General features: G+C 60.6%; 1 protein-coding gene and 1 long non-coding RNA gene across 11 annotated transcripts in view; both read left to right on the plus strand.

Annotated features, from left to right (window-relative positions):
- The window catches only part of KIAA0513 (KIAA0513 ortholog), a 58,701-nt gene extending 49,011 nt beyond the window's left edge, over positions 1-9,690 (plus strand). For 6 of the 9 annotated variants that reach the window (XM_042970555.1, XM_042970551.1, XM_042970556.1 and 3 more), the window contains 7 exons: positions 306-384; positions 2,129-2,206; positions 2,478-2,522; positions 3,401-3,430; positions 6,429-6,509; positions 6,954-7,048; positions 8,137-9,690. In XM_042970555.1, coding sequence (XP_042826489.1) covers positions 306-384; positions 2,129-2,206; positions 2,478-2,522; positions 3,401-3,430; positions 6,429-6,509; positions 6,954-7,048; positions 8,137-8,186 — 458 coding nt within the window. In that variant the 3' untranslated portion in view covers positions 8,187-9,690. The other 3 variants (XM_042970557.1, XM_042970558.1, XM_042970559.1) reach the window with 3 other exon arrangements.
- A 5,912-nt stretch (positions 9,691-15,602) lies between these two features.
- Positions 15,603-16,957, plus strand: part of LOC122234117 — a 60,257-nt gene continuing 58,902 nt past the window's right edge. For both annotated transcript variants that reach the window (XR_006211863.1, XR_006211862.1), the window contains exon 1: positions 15,603-15,766. This is a non-coding gene — a long non-coding RNA (uncharacterized LOC122234117). The remainder of the gene's footprint in view (positions 15,767-16,957) is intronic.

Raw genomic sequence — 16,957 nt, forward strand, 5'->3', positions numbered from 1 at the left:
TGTGGCCACCACAGCGCCCCTGGTCCTGTGACCCGGCCACTGGGCATTAGCAGCCCCACCGAGCGGCCCCTGAATATCTGGGCCCCTTCCCCCCACCACCCCGGCAGCATATGATGCCGTGCGTGACCCCTGACTTCTCTCCACCCGGTCGGTCATTTCGTGTTGGACTTCCGGGGAAAACTTCTCTGGGGAGAGGACTCAGGAACCAAACTCCTTGTCCGGGAGGGTCCCCGAGGGGCTCGCCAAGGCGTGGCTGCAGCCAGAGCCACGGTCGGTCTTTCTCACCCCGGCCCCCCGCCCCGCAGTGACCGTGTGCAGCCCGGAGGAAGAGAGGAAGGGGGAAAAGATCTACCTGTACACGCACCTGAAGCAGCAGCCCATCTGGTAAGGCCGCAGCCCCGGCACCGTTGTCTCCCCCAGCGACCGCGGTCACTGCCCGCCAGGGGGGCCACAATCAAAAAGGCGAGCGGCGGCAGGTGTCCGTGAGGCCACGGGGAGATCAGAACCCTCCTCCGGCGCCGGTGGGAATGTAAACCGGGCCGCCCGCCGTGTGGAACGGCCTGGCAGTTCCCCGAAGTGTTACGCGTCGAGTTACTCTCTGAGCGACGGTGTGCTCAGAACAAGCCAAGACGGGTCCTCAAGGCAAACCTTACGCACATGGGCGCGTGATGGCCGAAGGGTGGAGGGCGCCCAAATGTCCACGCGTGGACACGCGAAATGCGACACGCGGTATTCAGCCACGTAAAGAGTCACTGACAGGTGGCAGCGTGGGGGAACCTGGAAAATAGTTAGCCCGGTGAAAAAGCCCGATGGAAGAGACCAGCTGGTGTTCGATGCCGTTCATAGGAGACGGTTCAGGTGAGGCACGTCCCCGGAGGCAGTGTAGGTGAGTAGGGGGAGGGGAGAGACTGCTAATGGGTACGGGGGTGCCGGACGGGGGATGAGGAGTGTTCTGGAAGTAGATAGTGGTCATGGTGGCACAACTCCAAATATACTAGAAACTGTGAAACTGTCTGCTTTAAAAGACTGAGTTCATGGTATGTGAATTCTATCCCAGTAAAGCTATTTCCTCCGTACGTACAGAGACGAAAGTCGTCATTACAACGAGAGACCGGTGGTCAGGGGAAACCTTGCCCTCTGTCTTGCTCTGTTCGACCTCTCGTGCTGCTGTAGTCCCTCCGGAGCCTCCCCATCCCTGGGTTGTGTCCACTCACAAGCGGGCAGAGAGGCAGCACCTAGAGCCCAGAGGGCGTCCCACGCGCCCCTCCCTCGAAGACAGCCTTGTGGCCCCGGGAGAACTTGGCGCAGGAGCGTGGCCAGGTTGCACGGAAGCAGGGAGAAGCCACCGGCCACGTCACACCTGTCCGGGGCTCTGTCGCGGGCCTTCTGGGCTGCGACTCGGCTGCTGCCTTATCACCTGCAGCGGGCTTGGCACCCCGTTCTAGAAGGGGCCAAGCGACAAAAATTTCAGGCTTTGCGGGCAAGTACTCAACTCCGCTGTTGCCGTGCAAAAGCCGCCACGGACAATGTGCCCGGGCACGGCTGTGTTCCGGTAGAACCTGTTTGACACCAACAGGGGCAGTGGCCGGATTTGGCCCACACGCCCTCCGTGTAGTTCTTTAAGGAGAACGTTTCTGACTCGTGTGTCCCTGGGAACGTGTCTGTTCTCTACACGTGGCCTGTTGGTGCCGGGTTCCCATTTATGTTACTAGACCCTGACCTAAGGCAGCAGGTGCCCCCAAATGCCCCGCTTCCGCTGGGAGGCCCAGCGCGGGTGGACAAGCGGAAGACGGCCTTCGTCCGTGCCCCGCGGGCGGTAGCTTCGGCTCTGGCCCGACGGATGCAGGGTTCACCCGCCCGGCCGCCGTCCCGCCCACACACTGCCCTCGTTGCGCCTTTGTCCTGGGAGAGGGGTGCAGGTGCTGTCGTGACCCTTGGCCGGAAGCCAGGAGCGCCACCTCGGTTTGGGACAAAGGCGGATGCTCATTGTTTTCCTTCTCTGCTCCGCGTCTGAGACTCATCAGAAACTCCTACAGATGTGGGACACTGCGTCCTTACCCCTCCCGTGTGCTGGGACCCGCCTCCCGGCCCTCCCCGGAGAGGACTTACGCACACCTCTGTCTCGCAGGCACACGCTGAGGTTCTGGAACGCGGCTTTCTTTGACGCTGTGCACTGTGAGAGGAGAAAACGGTCTCCCACCACCAGGTAGGGCAACGCCTGGGCTCGCTTCGCCTTGGGGGAGAAGACCAGGGAGTGGCTTTGTTTTCCGGTTCCTGAAGAGGAAAGCAGGATGGCTGGGTCTGCGGCGTCTGTCTCCCATTCAGCTCCTTCTGACCCCGGTGCCCTGCGAGCTGCCCGCAGGGTCCTGGGCACGCACAGCTTCGTGGGTGGGGGTCCACAGCTTGCATGAGCGCTTTCTGCCCTGGGCTCTGGCATGACTTGCCCTGACCCTCCTAAAAACCGCCTCCTCCCCCAGAATGAAACCATCGGGACCCCCCCAGGCTCCACTCTGCCTGTCGCTGTAAGAAATCAGAATCCTGAGCACGAACCGCGGCCACGGGACTGTGGGGCGCAGGGCCGGCCGCCCCCGCCGCGGACTCTGCTCAGAGAGCTGATGTCTGGAGACACGGCTGCTACATTCAGCTTTGCACCTCTGGTCTGCAGCCTGAACAGACCTCCCCAGCATCCCCGAGGGTGGTCTTGCCACGTCAGGAGACCCCTTTTGTAAACCATTCCACGGAGGCACCGAGGCTGGAGGTCACTGCCTCTCTGGCCACAGCGAGCCAACATTGCCCACTGTGTATGGCGGCTGGGCAGGAAAGTGCGGCAGAGCCCTCCCGGTCCCGCGTCCCCGTATCGGCCCCCTCCCCAGTCGTGGGACCCTGAAGCCCCTGAACCTCTCTAACCGGGGGGAGACCCCCCCCCACCCCCAGTCACTCTCCCTGGCAGGAGGGAGCACATGCGTGCCGTTTAAGACCGGTCCGCTAGCACTGGGGGGATCCCAAGTGCAGCCTCTCTTTTTGGGGGGCAGCTCACCTTGACGGGGCGGGGTGGCCTGCGGCGTGCTGCGGCTGCCTTTCCCGAGGGAGGCGGAGGGAGCACGCCGAGCGGGGAGATGCTGGAACCATCCGGGAGATTCCAGAGAGAGAATTCCACGCTCTGCCAGGAAGCCAGGCTGCAGGAAATGCTTAGATGCTTGTAGGCGGACGGGGTCTCCTCTTGCCGCTTGTGTAGCTGTCGGGCCCCCAGCGGACGAACAGTCTCGAGTACCCGTCTCTCTGCGTCTCTCTGTTTCTGCCTGTAATAACGCTCCCCTTTCGCTGTTCTCTTTTTTCCATCCACATATCTTGCATGACTTTGACATGTTCCTCTGTTTACCTGTTTCTGCTGCCGCTCCAGAGGGGATGCTGGAGAGGAGGAGAAGAAGAGGTGTGTGTCCACGTGACTTTGTTCATGTTACAGGGCCGGGGTCCCCGCCAGGGCCGCCTCAGGGCGGGAGCTGCCCGCTAGCTGCCGCGGGGGGGCCCTGGGACAGGCCGGCGACGGGTGGGAGGTCGCAGAGGACAGAGCACCAGGAAGAGGAAACAGATAGGGCACTCGAGACCCCAGAAGGCCCAGGGTCGGTTCAGACAGTGAGCCGCGAAGTCCGATTCTGTGCGACTCCAGCCTTGCCCTGGCCACTCCGGCCCTTCCTAAGCCGCCCTCGAGCCCCCCGCCTTGACTTCACGCCGGGGAACCCGGTCCCGGCTCGAAGCCATGGACGGGTGCGGAGCGCCTGCCTCTCCGCGGCCAGGCGCCGAGGTGTGCAGGGGCCACAGGGAGGGAGGACAGCCGCCCCCTCCTTCCCGGCCACCGTGCTGCATGGAGTCTGTGTGTGTGTGTGTGTGTGTGTGTGTGTGTGAGGGGGGGGTCCCTGAAGAGAAGGGCCTAGAACGGGGCTGCTTCCTTCGAGCCACGGTGGGGTCTGACTTTAATCGTTTGACCTTCGTATTTGTCAGAGATGTTTTGTAATATATTTTCAGAGTGAAAGGCCTGCCTCTTCAAAATACGGTTTCTGATACAATGATTGTTTCTTTGCTGGAAACTTCCCAAAGTGTGCTTCCTTTAATCGGTGATGTATTTTTAGTGCTTATTGTTTTATGAGAAATCTTGTTTCTTGGGCAGCCTTATGATGGCTATAAAAGAGGCAACTGGGCTTGGGATGCCCCCGTTAGGACAAAGCCGCCCCATTCCCACAGTCTCTGTGGGCGGGGGCGCGACTAGCCACGGCCTCCCGAGGGCAAGGCTTCTTAGCACCGCGCCTGAGGCCCAGCAGGGCTGGAACATCCCGGCCACCTCCAGACTGGTCGGCCTGGAGCCCACAAGGGGATGCCGGCCTCCGGGCCCCCTGGGCCCTCTTACCCAGAGCAGACGTGGTCGGACCCCACGCGTCTAGGACCTGTCCCCCGCCCCCACCGCACACACGCGCCCCGGGCCTCGCCTGGACGAAGGGCGAGTCGAAGGGCGAGTGTTCCTTCGAGATCGGGGTGGGAGGCCAGCATTCCATCTGCTTTCTGGTAAACTCGGCTGATGATACTCCGAGGCGGAAAAGCCTCCTTTTCCAAAGGTATCTGTTGCTCACCTCCAAATTCCCACTGTGGCAGTTTAGACACACGCTCTGCCCTCCGTGTGCTGTGAGACCTCGACCAGCACTGGGTGTTGAACTCCGTTGTAAAGAATTGGTTCGACTGCGGGCGTCACCTGATGAGTGGCTTGCTAATGACCTGCCACCTCTTTTTTCAGAGGTCAGATTACATGTCCCACTTCTAGCCCTAGCCATGGCAAAAAGAATCACCTTTGCATCCAGGTCAGGAGGGTCAGAGCCCCTGAGTCATTCCTACATGGTGTGGGGTTGTGCACTGCACAGCCTGTGCAACTGTACACGGCAGGCCCGATGGTGGAATGGGGATTTGTGGGCCTGGACAACCCTAAGGGTAACCACTGGAGGGAAAGGGTGGGAAGGAGAACGGGATGGGATGAGCATCATGCCTGGAAGCATATTCTGGGTTTCTTCATGGGCGTCCTGTCATCGGCACGAGGAGACGGGGAGTGACCCCGCCCCTCACGGCTCTCGTGCCCCTGATGTCCTGTGGCCTCCCACTGAGCCGCAGCGGCAGGAGTGGCCCTGGGCCCGGCGGGTGGGCAGCAGCGAAGATTCGATGTTCTTGGTTCTTTTGCTCTTCCTTTGGCTTCTCCATTGCCCCCACCCCTCACTCCCTCACTCCGCCTCTTCTCTCCCTCGGCTTCTTTCTCTCTCCTAACCTTGGTCGAGTCAGACTCATCACCCAGAGCTTAAGTTTTAAGGGGAAATGGGCTGAAACGCGCGTCTCCTCCACAGACGCATCTGCCCCTGCCGGCAGCCCGAGGGGCCGGGCACGGAGCGGTCGGTGCCGGGGCTGGACGGACCCCGGTCCCCTGGAGACAGGGGCGCCCCGCCAGGGGAGGGGGAGACGGCACACTGCAGAGAGCTGCTGGAGACGGCTCTCAGTCGCGACACAGGATTAATGCCGCCCAGAGAACCCCCTCCCCGCCCCAGACGCTGTGCGGGCTGGTGTCTGTGCCCCCACACGGGACGGGCGGGTCTGTCCTCAGGCCTCCACGTGCACAGCCACACGCACACCGCGTTACTCTCTCACTTGGTGCCGGAGGCCTAGCGCCTCTTCACGGTGGTCGTGGGGGACGGTGTGTGGGGGCCCCCAACAGACCGGGCTCTTATCTGTGTGCTCTGGGGAGGGGCATGGAGCCTAAACCTTGGCCACGCGGAAGCCAGGGCGGGGAAAGGCAGCAGAGCCAAGATCCCGCCTAACAGGGCAGCGTGGCCTTTGGCGCGTCCAGCCTCCCCTGCTCCCCGGGCCTCCTGGCCACGAGAGGCTGTGCAGACCCCACTGAAGAGCCAGGGAGGCCTGGAGACGTGGCGCCAGCCTGCGAGCCTCCCCGATGGGTTCTGTACGCCCACTCCCCCGGGGCGCCGGTAGGGCCCTGTCCCCTCTGCCCATCTCTCTGCCTGTCGGATGGGCCCGGGACCTCCCATCCTTGAACCACGGAGAAGGGTACCGAGGGTGGTGTTCTCGTCTCCTAGAGAACGTTCTGGGCGAGCACGAAGCGCACGTCACCTCTGGGTCAGTAGGAAGCGTGTGAGCTTTGGGGTCTCCTCGTCCCGGGAAGGACAAGGCGATTAAGTGTGTGTTTGGGCTCCCCAGGCAGCGTGTGAGAACCCGGGCAGGCGTTGCGCGAACGCAGAGCAAGCGGCTCTTTGGGGACGGGGCTCCCTGTCCGCGTCAGGGAGGCCGCGCTCGGGCACCGGCAGCACCTGTAGACCAGGGCAGGGGGCGAGCGGCTGGGGATGCGACGGGGTCCTGAGACCCTCTCCTGTCACCTGTGCTTTCAGGGAGAAGTGGTGCCACATGACCCAGGAGGAGAGAAACGACAGCCTGCGCTTCAACGAGAACATCACCTTCGGGCAGCTGGGGTGAGGGCCCGGGACGGCCACCCCACCCGGGACCCCGGGGGGACCCTGACTTGAGTGGGGGCAGGCGGGGCCGAGCTGGGCTTCTCTCCTGCGGGAAGACCCGTCCTCGTGGTGCCCAGCTGCGGTGACAAGGGGCCCCCAGAGGAGACGCTTGGCAGAGGGGGTGCCATCCCCGACGGCGTCACGCCTCCGTGACACCACGTCGTCGTAGCTGCGTGTCCTCAAATGGCTCGAAAGCACACGACGAGTGACATCGAGGCTGGATTCCGGTTCCTAGTGAACGCGCGTCCTAACCCCAGTCTCGTGGTGAGGGTGTCGGCTGGCCGGGGACGCCACCGCTGAGTCCCGCTTCTAGCACCTTCAGGGGGGCTGCGTGTCGGGCCCCGGCTCCCCCTCTTCCCCGGGGAACAGAAAGGGTGCTAGCTCACGGGTGTTTCCCCCCAGCACGTTCACTCACAACATGCTGGCGTTCGGACTGAACCAGAAGCTGTGCAGCGACTTCCTGAAGAAGCAGGCGGTGATCGGCAATCTGGACGAGGGTGAGCGGGGGCCGGAGGCGGGCGGGGGCGTCAGGTTTTAGGAACAAACGCTCAGCCTGCTGGGAGTTTCCCACCCCGCTCAAAGCATTGCCGGTGTTTCAATTAGAAATGTGCTACACTGTCTGGCAGGTTCACCGGTCCTGTTCTCCTGTCTGTGCAGACGCGTGGGACACTTGTCATTGCATAAGCAGGACTGGCCAGGGTGGGGGGTGGTGGGCTGGGGTCGGGGGGGGGGTGCTTACCAGCTCAGTGTTTACTAACCGCCAAAGACCAAGATGTAACCTGGCGCTCGGACTCTGAACTTGACCGTGGCCAAGCTCCGACCCTGAGTTGCCTCCCCTAAGCGGCCACCGTATGCCTGGTTTTGTTTCTTGAGCCACACTGCCATGAGAGGTATGGGGACAGGCGGAGAAGGCGGGGGCGGGCTTAGGGGGTCTCGAGGTTTCTCTAGAAGCTCTGACCTCTGTAACGAAAGAGGCTACGTTACATGTCCGCTCCCCTAATCTACTAGTGCAGACAGCCTCTGTGGGTCATCCCACCTGCTACCAAAACTTTCCCTCGTGGCCTAAAAAGCCTTCCACTTAAGTACTTACACGAATTTGGATTCACACAGTATTCTTTAAAACAAAAACAAAAACAAAAGCCCTCCATCCTGCACCAAATTAAAGGGGCCACAGAGGAGTGGCCTGAGGAGGCAGGAGAATGCCCAGTGCTTCCCTGGAACGTCCCGGAATGTTGTCATCAGCCCCACGGTGCTGGGCAAGCACACTGGCCCCTGCCCGCCAGGCAGCGCTGTGCGGTGGGTAGGACTCGGGCCTGGGTGCCCCGGTGCCGTTCGTCCAGCAGCACGGTGCCTTCCCCGGCCTCACGTCTTCTCCACGAGAAGAGGCACCCGCTTTCCGAGAAGCCCCCTTCCAGGAGCCAGACGTGCAGCGTGCTGGCCGCCGAGGGCTCGGTGGCCCTGCCCGTCTTCAGAAGCCAGTGTTCGCCGTTCCTGGCGAGATCCTGCTTGGTCGATGAGGGGGGCAGGACCTCCCTGCCCGTGTCGACATCTTTCTTCCGAGAATTAACGTTGTTTTCTTTTGCAGAGCAGTACAAGCTGCTGAGCGACCACATTGAGCAGATGACCGCTGAGTAGGCCACGGGAGGTCGCCCGAGGCACCCCCCCAGGAGGACTGAGGGTACCCGCCACTCTCCTGGGCCAGCGACTGGCTGTCACCCCACCCGATGACCCTGCATGACATCAGCAGCACCCAGAGCCACTCCACGCTGCTCTAGAACTAGCAGTTAGAAGAATCTGGTTGCCCGACCTCCCCACCCACCCTCTGCCTTGAATGCTCCCCCCATCCACATGCCAAAGCGTCCCTGGGGTTACATGGCTAAAACCAAGGTGACTGTCCGTACTCCTGAGTGTCAGGCCTGTGACATAGGACCAAGCGGACGAGCAGGAGAGAGGGAGGGTGGGGTGCACATGCGGATGCAGAGAAGGACATCACGAGCTGGCCAGTGCCCCCGGGCAGTCACTGGCGACCATCTGGGAGCCTTTTCTTCAGCAGTGGAACGGAGTAGGGCGTGCTCCCACAGTGGGGGGGGAGGCCGAGGGGGCCGTGGGTGTCTCAGGGCGGGCCAGGTGGGTCCGGGGCTCCCGCCGCCTCTCTGTCGGGTCCCCACCGTGTGACGGGAACTGGAGTCACAGGAAGCTAGCTCCGGGAGGAAAGACACCCTTCCTGTTTTAGGGAGGGAGGGAGAGCGGTGCAAGGACCTTCTTCCCTGGCTGTGGGCACCCTGGGGACCTCGCAGGCTCTGCGCGGCTGTGTTAGAGCCACATCAGCACGGACGTGTCTGCAGCGTGCCTGCTCGGCCGACGGCTTCCTTCTGAAGCAGAGAAGGTTCTGCCGCTCGCTCCCTGGGGGAAGCGTGGGCTGTGTGTCCCGTGAAGAGACCCAGAAAAGAGAGGTTTCTCTGGCGGCTGCGAGACCACCACGCTCTCCGAAAGCAGACAAAGATGACGGAGAAATCTGTGCCAGTGTTACCGACAGCCGGGCAGAGGCGGCTTCTGGTGGCAGGTGTGAGGCTCCTTAGCTCGCACGCCGTGTGACCTCTTTCCTGCAGACTCTGCAGCCGCCCCCTCGTCTCCCATCTGGTGTCTGGGAACCACGGCTCTTCTCCCCGGGTTTGTGCCAGGCACAGCGGGGGAGTGACTGACCCCTGCGAGGGGTGACCCGCGAGCGCTGACCCCTGATGGCAGGACTGACCCCTGATGGCAGGCGTCCGGCCTGCGGCTCCCCCGGCGTGAAAGTGGCCATCAGTCTGGATCCCTCTGCCTCCGCCCGCCCCTCTTGGGCACTGACCTTGAAGTGGGCCTGGCGGGCTCTCTCCTTTCCCCACGTCCTCCCCTCCTGTGTCCCCCCTCTACCTCCTCAACTCTCGGCCTTTACCTTACGGTCTCCTCTCAACCGCAGCAAATACATGCCTTGTAGTCACCCACCCGGCCAGTGCCGGAACGCTTTCCCTCGTGGGATGCCTCCTTGGAACGTTCCAGAGACGAGCACGCGTCGTCTGAGCTGTAGCACGCGCATCTTGGGGATGACGGAAGAGGAGATGTGAGGCTTGGTATGATCTGAGCAACGTTGCCAGCCAAAGACCGGGTCCCGAAACTCAGTTCGTTTTTATGATGGCTTCGTGTGTGTGTGTGTGTGTGTGTGTGTGTGAGTGTGTGACAGCAGCCGGTCTGACAGTGTCACCAAACAAAGCACAGCCCTGTTGCTGGGACAGGTCACACAGACTGGAGGTCCCCCCACCCCCCAGCCAGTGTTGGGCCCCAGGGCTGGTGCATGCCTCCACGGAATGCATTTCGAGAATTAAGGTCAAATGAATGGGTGTGGGGGCCCCTCCAGTGCCTGCTTCAGATGATGGGTCCCCGGCTGAGCCGCTCCACCACGCCCCCTGGACGTGCTGTGCTCCCCTGCCCATCTGCAGAATCAGGGCCACACAGAGGGGTCTGTCCGAGGCCCCCCGCAAGACTCTCCCTTTAGCTGCCGTGTCGTTGGCTTTATCAGTCATCTCTTAGTCGTTGAAACGCGTTGCTTTATTCTAAGGTGCACAGAAGACTTATCCTTGTATATATAAGATTTTTGTATAGAAGTTTGGTCTGATTTCCCGAGGCAGAAAGTGGGTTCTGAGACTTCCCAGCGTGCTGGGGGGCGCGACGCGGAATATTCCCCCTGGGGTAGGGCCCGCAGGACCACGCTGCCTCTGGAAGGAAATGCAGCTTTGACTGCTTTGGGCTTTTCCAAGCACTTTAGCTTCAGAAATGATCTTGAGGTCCCCCCCCCCCCCGCCCACATAGGCCTCTTGAAATAGCCCTTGAAGGTGAAAGCAAGGGTTGCTTGGGTCCCCCCACCAACCCTCCACTCCTTGTCCCTACGGGTCTGACCCCGGCATTGCTCAGACCCTGCCAGAGACCTGGGTCCTCCTCAGAGTGCATGATGCCGACTCCTGGTGGTGGCATTGCGCCCTCCGGTGCCTCTGGCCATCGTCACCTAGAAAGCAGGCCGGCAGGCCGCCCGCCCCACCGTGGTTTTCCTCTATCCCTGTAACGCGGTCTCTTCCCTCCGGGGCCCGGCCAGAGCAGACAGACAGGGGACACTGTCAGAGGTCCCAGCGTGTGAAGAGGGCGTGCACACACACGGACGCTTTGCTCTAAAAGCCCTAACAGCTCTTCTTGTAAACTCAGGAACCATAGACTCCATGCAGAAAGCATCAGATTATACCCAAGAAGAGAGTTTCCCGTCCCGGCAGGTACCGTGTCCAAAGCCAGGAGCTCTGGAGGCTCAGTGGTGTTTCAGATTTTCATTTTTGCTGGCTGTCCTCAGGGGCGGGTGGGGAGGGGGGTGTGTGAGTCACAGTGAGCCAGGATGGCTCGTCCTCTCAAATAGGAAGGTCCCTGCTTGGAAAACAGGACGTTGTTGAGACGCAGCTTCGTATGTGTTTAGCCTGTCATTTTAGCAATATTGATAGACGTGTAAGAGGGGCCCCGTTACCGTTCAGATCGCGCCTGCTATGTGTGTGCATGTGTGTTTAACCAAAGGTAGGAGTATCAGACCCTGATAGTCTAAGTTATTTGTACAGTGAAATGGAGTCAGCTATGATTTTCTCATTGCCAAAAAAGGGGGGGGGGGTTGCTAAGAAGCTCTTACGTTACCAAAAGGAGAACCGCAAAGGGTCCATTTCCTGAGTTCTCTACCCAAGTCAAAACCTAGGATGTTCAGGTCAGCCGGCTCGCCCAGCTGGGGTTAGGCCAGAGACCCGGGGCGAGAGTCAGAGGACCGCCTCGCCTCTCCCTGCCCTCCATTTTGGGAGTTGAAACCAGCGTGTCCCCTTACTTCTCCAAGGCCAGCTAGACAGTGAGTTCGTTACCGTGGAGAGAAGACCCAGCCTTGAGGTTTGCCCCTCCACGGACTGCGTTCTGTGGGTCGCTCGTCCCGCAATGCGCCTGCCGTCGCAGGCTCTTGATGCGACGAGGACAGCGTTCACACCGTGAATGGGTCTGTAAGCGGCTTCGTCTCACTGCGGTGACCGCAGCCGCGAGTCAAGGCCGCCAGCTGGGCGCCTGGCCTTCCTGCACGTCACAGCTTCCTAACTGGTTGGCTTTTATTTAGGGGGGATCCAGGTGGACCCGTGAGGCTAGATCAGCTTTATTACCAAATTACCTAAAACCGCAGACGCCTGGGCAGCCGCGGGGGTGGCGGTGGGGGTGGCACGAGCCCTTTGCCCAGAACAGTGGGGAAGCTTGGGAAGGAGGGTCTGTGGCCCAGAGGGAGGAGGCCGGAGCGGACGGAGCCCAGCCCCAGCCTCAGGAGGGGGTGAAGGCCCCCCCTCCCCGCCCCCCCCCTCCCCGCCAGCTCAGGCTGCTGTCTTCTCTCCCTGTTCCCAGTCATGGCCCAAGCTGCCAGGTGGGGGTCCCTCCCACCCCCCAGCCTTGTAGTTCTCCTGAACCATTGTTCCCATGTCTCCGCTGCCCCCCACCCCCAGACTGCCTCAGGACCCTCGGGGATGAGTTTCACCAAAAGGGGAATTATATTGGCTAGAGGTGCCCCTAATGACCAACGTGTAGTGTTCAGACCTCGGGCAAAGCCACACAGGGCCACGTGTCCCATACATCCTTGTCGCCGTGTGGCTGGGAATAGGGATGTGTTGGTTCACCAAGTAGCAAATAGAGGAGTCGTTTTCAGGGTGTCCCCGTTCAGCAAATACACTCAATGCTAAGAACGTCCTCCATGGCTGGCTCCTGCGGGGTATCATCGGTCCCCTTGTTGTCCTCGGGCCCGAGAGTCACACTCCTTGGGGAGGACGGAAGGGCCTCGTGCTCTGTTTCCTGGGTGCTGGCCTGTGTTCCCCGAGTCGACCAGAGCTCGTACGTGGAACCCCACCGAGCTGTGTCCAAGGGGCTCAAGTGTCCCCAGGATTCAAGTACGGCCGTGCTGTCCTTGCAGGGCTCGTGGTTACTAATGGAAAGGGATAAGCTCGCCACTTCTGGAAGACAGGATGGTCTGGGTTTGCCCCATCTTCCTGTAACTTCCACGCACAGGCCTATCACAGGGTGTCCGCACAGTTGGGGTCTCTCAGCCTACAGAATCCAGGGCTTCAACAAGCCAGAGCCAGAGCAGAGCCCGCCGTAACCTGGAACCCTCCGGAACTGCACCCGAAGGGTTGCACTTGAGCCAAAAGGGGCCGCCTATTAAATCCCCCTTGACCCACCGCTCAGTCCTAGAATTGGGGGACTGTCCCTGTTCCCTCCTGGGTCCTGGGCATGTGCTCATGAAAGGAGACAGGAGAAGGCACTGCGGGCGCTGTTCCCACACGTCAGCTCTGACAGGGGTGGGGTCCTGATGTCCTCTGTGCTGGGGACCGCATTGGGCGAGGCCTCCCGCAAGCCTGGGACTGTCACTTCTGCAGACGCCTTGAGAAAGACAAGCCAAACCTTTGATTATTAGGAGATGCTAGAAATTCACACAGTAGACTCACAACCCCTTAAAATACGTAAATATGTTAGAACACGGTCAGTCTGCCGCCTTTGTTATAAACCGTGGCCTCCGCTGGGGCTTCCGGTGACGGTTTACATGTGTGCATCGTGCTTTCTCCTTTGGCCAGTGGGTCTCCGACCTGAACTTGCCACCGCCACACCCAGACCTTGCCTTTCAGTCGCCCCAAAGTAGAGTTCAGTGCCGCGGGTGTTCTCACTGATAAAGTTAACGCAACTCTGTGTCCCATTGGGTGATGTCCTACAAACAGTATTTTAAAGCTGAGGACGTTTCAAGGGTGAAGGTCTCAGAACAGTGCTAAAATCACAACTGTTTCCTGTGAAGAAAAAAAAATATGTGTCTATATTGCACCTCAGATTGTCAGAAGGTGGAAATGCAAATAAATTATCTTTAAAAAAAAAAAAAAGCCGGTCTGCCTAATTTTTGTTTTCACGTATCCATGAGGACTCCTTACAGAATTGGCGATCTTTTCAGTGGCATGAGTGGCTTTTCGGAAGGAAACATTCTTTTCTGGGGTCAAATAGATGATTTCCTCATTTACGCTGAGCACGAGCGTCTTGTCCAGATGCAAGTACGTCCCACGGAAGCGCGGGAGGAGGAGCGTCCCTCTGAGGGACAGCCCGCGCCTTGTCCCTCTGAGGGACAGCCCGCCTGGGGGTCTGCTGGAGTGGCCCCCTGGACTGGACCTCAGCCCGTGCCTCCGGGATGCCTAGAACCCCTTCTGGCTGGAATCCTGATCTGGCTCTTCTGTGTAGGCTCTGGGTCTGGAGTGCTCGCTTGTCCAGCAAGAAAGCGGGACGCGGGACTAAAAATGCGAGAGAGGCTAATGTCCGGGAGGAGACAAGAGCCCCGAGTGAGGGTCCTTGCTCCGTGTTAATTAGGATCAAAAGGCTTATAAGCGTGATGGGCGTGCATAGAGAGACAATGAAATCGGGAACATTAACTCATGGGCGTGGGGCAAAGGGGGTTTTGAAGATGTGCCAGGTAAGGGGTTTGGGTTGGGTGGAAGGTTGTTCACAGCAGACGTGAGGCAGCACCTCTGTTTATCTAAACTGGCCCAGGGGACAGGAAAGACAGAGCATGCGACCTCAGGGTCAGCAAGGCACCTTTCTTTTGCTAATTAGCTCCACTCTGGGCAACTTTGAGCTGCAGGGATCTATAGCGCTACTTACCTAATTTGGTCCTTCCTTCCTGTGAAAGCAGCTTTCTGCTGTTGTAGTAAGTTGGGGGACGCTTTCGCCCTGAATACCTAATCTTGGTCACCTCGTATACCTTTGTTCTATACTGGGGCCTTTGCCCCGCCCTCTCTATACTTAACCTATCTTGTTTACCCAGACTTGGGTGTGAGAGTCCTATGGCTTTCTAATTCTTTATGCCTTGTTAACCCATCAGTGCAGGCTCAGGGAATTCCGAACCTTATTCCCCACACTCTTCCTCTGACCCAAGCTGCCTCCGCACTGTGTTTCACGGACTCGGTGGGGGAGCTGTAGGCGGAGCCCAACTGCACCCTGACAGGAGCAGGGTGCCTTTATCGGTCCCTTCCAATGTGGTGTGACAGACGTGTTTTGTGAAATGTTGGGCTTTCTCTTTTTCCCATTATAAGAAGTCAACAGCCATGGCGCCTGGGCGGCTCAGTCGGTTGAGCGTCCGACTTCAGCTCAGGTCACGATCTCGCGGTCCGTGAGTTCGAGCCCCGCGTCGGGCTCCGGGCTGACGGCTCGGAGCCTGGAGCCTGCTTCCGATTCTGTGTCTCCCTCTCTCTCTGGCCCTTCTGAAAGGCGTGCAGTGCTAGGTCATTGAGGTTTTGGTTTGTAATTCCCTAACGATACATGGCTTGGAGCTATGTTTGTGTGGCTAGTGATGATGTGTCTTCTCTGCTGAGGTGTCTGTTCAGACCTTTACCTGTTTTTAGTGGGGCTGGTTGTCTTATCGTTGGGTTACGAGGGTTCTTCGTATATTTTGACTACAAACCCTTTGTTGATACGGGCTTTGCCAATATTCTCTCCCAGTCTTGCCTTCCGGGTCCCCGAACAAGGTCTTTCACGGAATGGAAAGCTTCATTTTGAAAAGTACACGTTACTGCTTTTTGTGCGGGGGTGGGTAGTCTTTTGGTGTCTTGCGGGAGGCTCATCACCAAACCCGAGGTCATGTAGATTTTCTTCTGTGTTTATTCTAGAGTTTTTGTAGATTTGCATCTGAAATTCATCTGCGGACAGTTTTGAGTGCGTTTTGGTGTACGTAGTCATGTCTGCGGCTGCATTCATTGCATTCCGTGCAGTTTCCAACGAATTGTTCCTTAACGACCCTTGGCTAAGAGGCGGGATGGGTGGCTCCGTTCAGTGTGACTTTCAACGCGATAAGGGATCCAGCGGGCGCCCTGGCCGCCCTCGACCGGCGGCTGGACGACCCGCACTGCCCCCGAGGGCCGACAGGGGGCGGCCGCCGCACCCCGCGCATGCGTGTTCCCGGGCCCCGCCCCGTCTCCGCGTGCCCGCTGACCCGAGCGAGCCGGGTCGCCCTGACGCCGGCCGGGGAGGCGCGTTTGGGACCGTGCGGGCCGCGCCCACGACCTCGAGCCCCGCTGTGGAGGCGCCCCGGGGCTTCGTGGCTTCGTGTGTCCGGTGGATGCCGGCAGGAGCTGGGGAAGGAGGAGGCGAGGCCGCGAGAGGCGGAGGTGAGCGTGTGGGAGGAGGGGGTGAGGACGCGGGAGGAGGGGGAGTTGAAGACCCAGCGGCGGCGGAGAGGTGAGGCTTGGAAGGACGCAGTGGGCCCGGGGGGCTCAGTAGTGGGCGGCGGGCGTGGGTGTCCGGCGTGGCTCTGGTGAGGGCGGCCGCCAGGGGTGGCGCCGTGCCTGGCGGGTCCCCCCCGGTGGCCTCCCCCTGCCGCCCGCGCCACCCCGCCCCAGGGGCGGCAGATGTGCGTGTGGTTGGGTGGCGGGAGCCTGCCGCCTCCGGCTCGTTGGTCTTTCCCCGTCTGCTTTGGCCGTGGGGGCAGACGCACGCGGCTGGGTTGTGTGTTCTTGGACTTGGATCGGGGCCGCCGTGAGTCTGGCCGCCCTGGGGCAGCGTGGGTGCGGGCAGGAGGGACTCCTGCGCCCCCGAGCACCACGTGTGCGTCCTCGTCGGGTCTGGCAGTTTGCGCGGAGGCCCTCTGGCCCCGCGTGGCTCAACTGAAAGGCCGGGGCTTCCTCTCGGACCCTGTGAGCTCTGGCTGCTGCGCACCACCCCCGCCCCCCCCGCCGGGCCCTGCCGCTCGTCCCCCCCCAAAGTCCCGCTGTCCCCAGGCAGCGGCTCCTCTCTGCCCGGGCGTGGACGAGGCTCCCACTCACCGGGTCAGTCCTTCCCTCCCGCCCGGAAGCCGTGCAGCGCCTTCTCCCCCTGCGGGCACCTGCACCAGTTGCCCTGGGGAGCAGCGGGTGAATTCGCTTTCCATCAGGAGGAGAGAGAAAGCAAAAACACACCCAGAGAGGGGGACCCTGGAAATCCAGTGGCACCCGAGAGCCGCCACAAGTCGCTCTGTCCACCCCACCGCCCACCTGTGCCTCTGGGGCCCAGAAAGAGAGCCGCTCTTCCCAAGTGGCCGAAAAATCCAGACCTGCGTTTTCAGAGAGGGTGGCGAGGCAGGCCCGGGCTTTATTTAGTCCAACCCCGGAATCAGGAACCACCCGCCCCTTCGATGCTCCGGGGCCAGAGCGGGAAGGGGCGGGCACGGACGGCGGGCCAGGTCACCAAGCAGGGCCATTTTCCTTCGGAAACTGTCGGTGGGGTCGGGACACGGACGAGGTTAAAGAAGACGGACATCCGTGTGTGTGTGTGTGGTGCACACGTGAGCGTATAAACGTAGGAGATGTATGGCTCTATGACGT

This window comes from Panthera tigris, chromosome E2 (assembly GCF_018350195.1).
Source record: "Panthera tigris isolate Pti1 chromosome E2, P.tigris_Pti1_mat1.1, whole genome shotgun sequence".
NCBI lineage: Eukaryota > Metazoa > Chordata > Mammalia > Carnivora > Felidae > Panthera > Panthera tigris.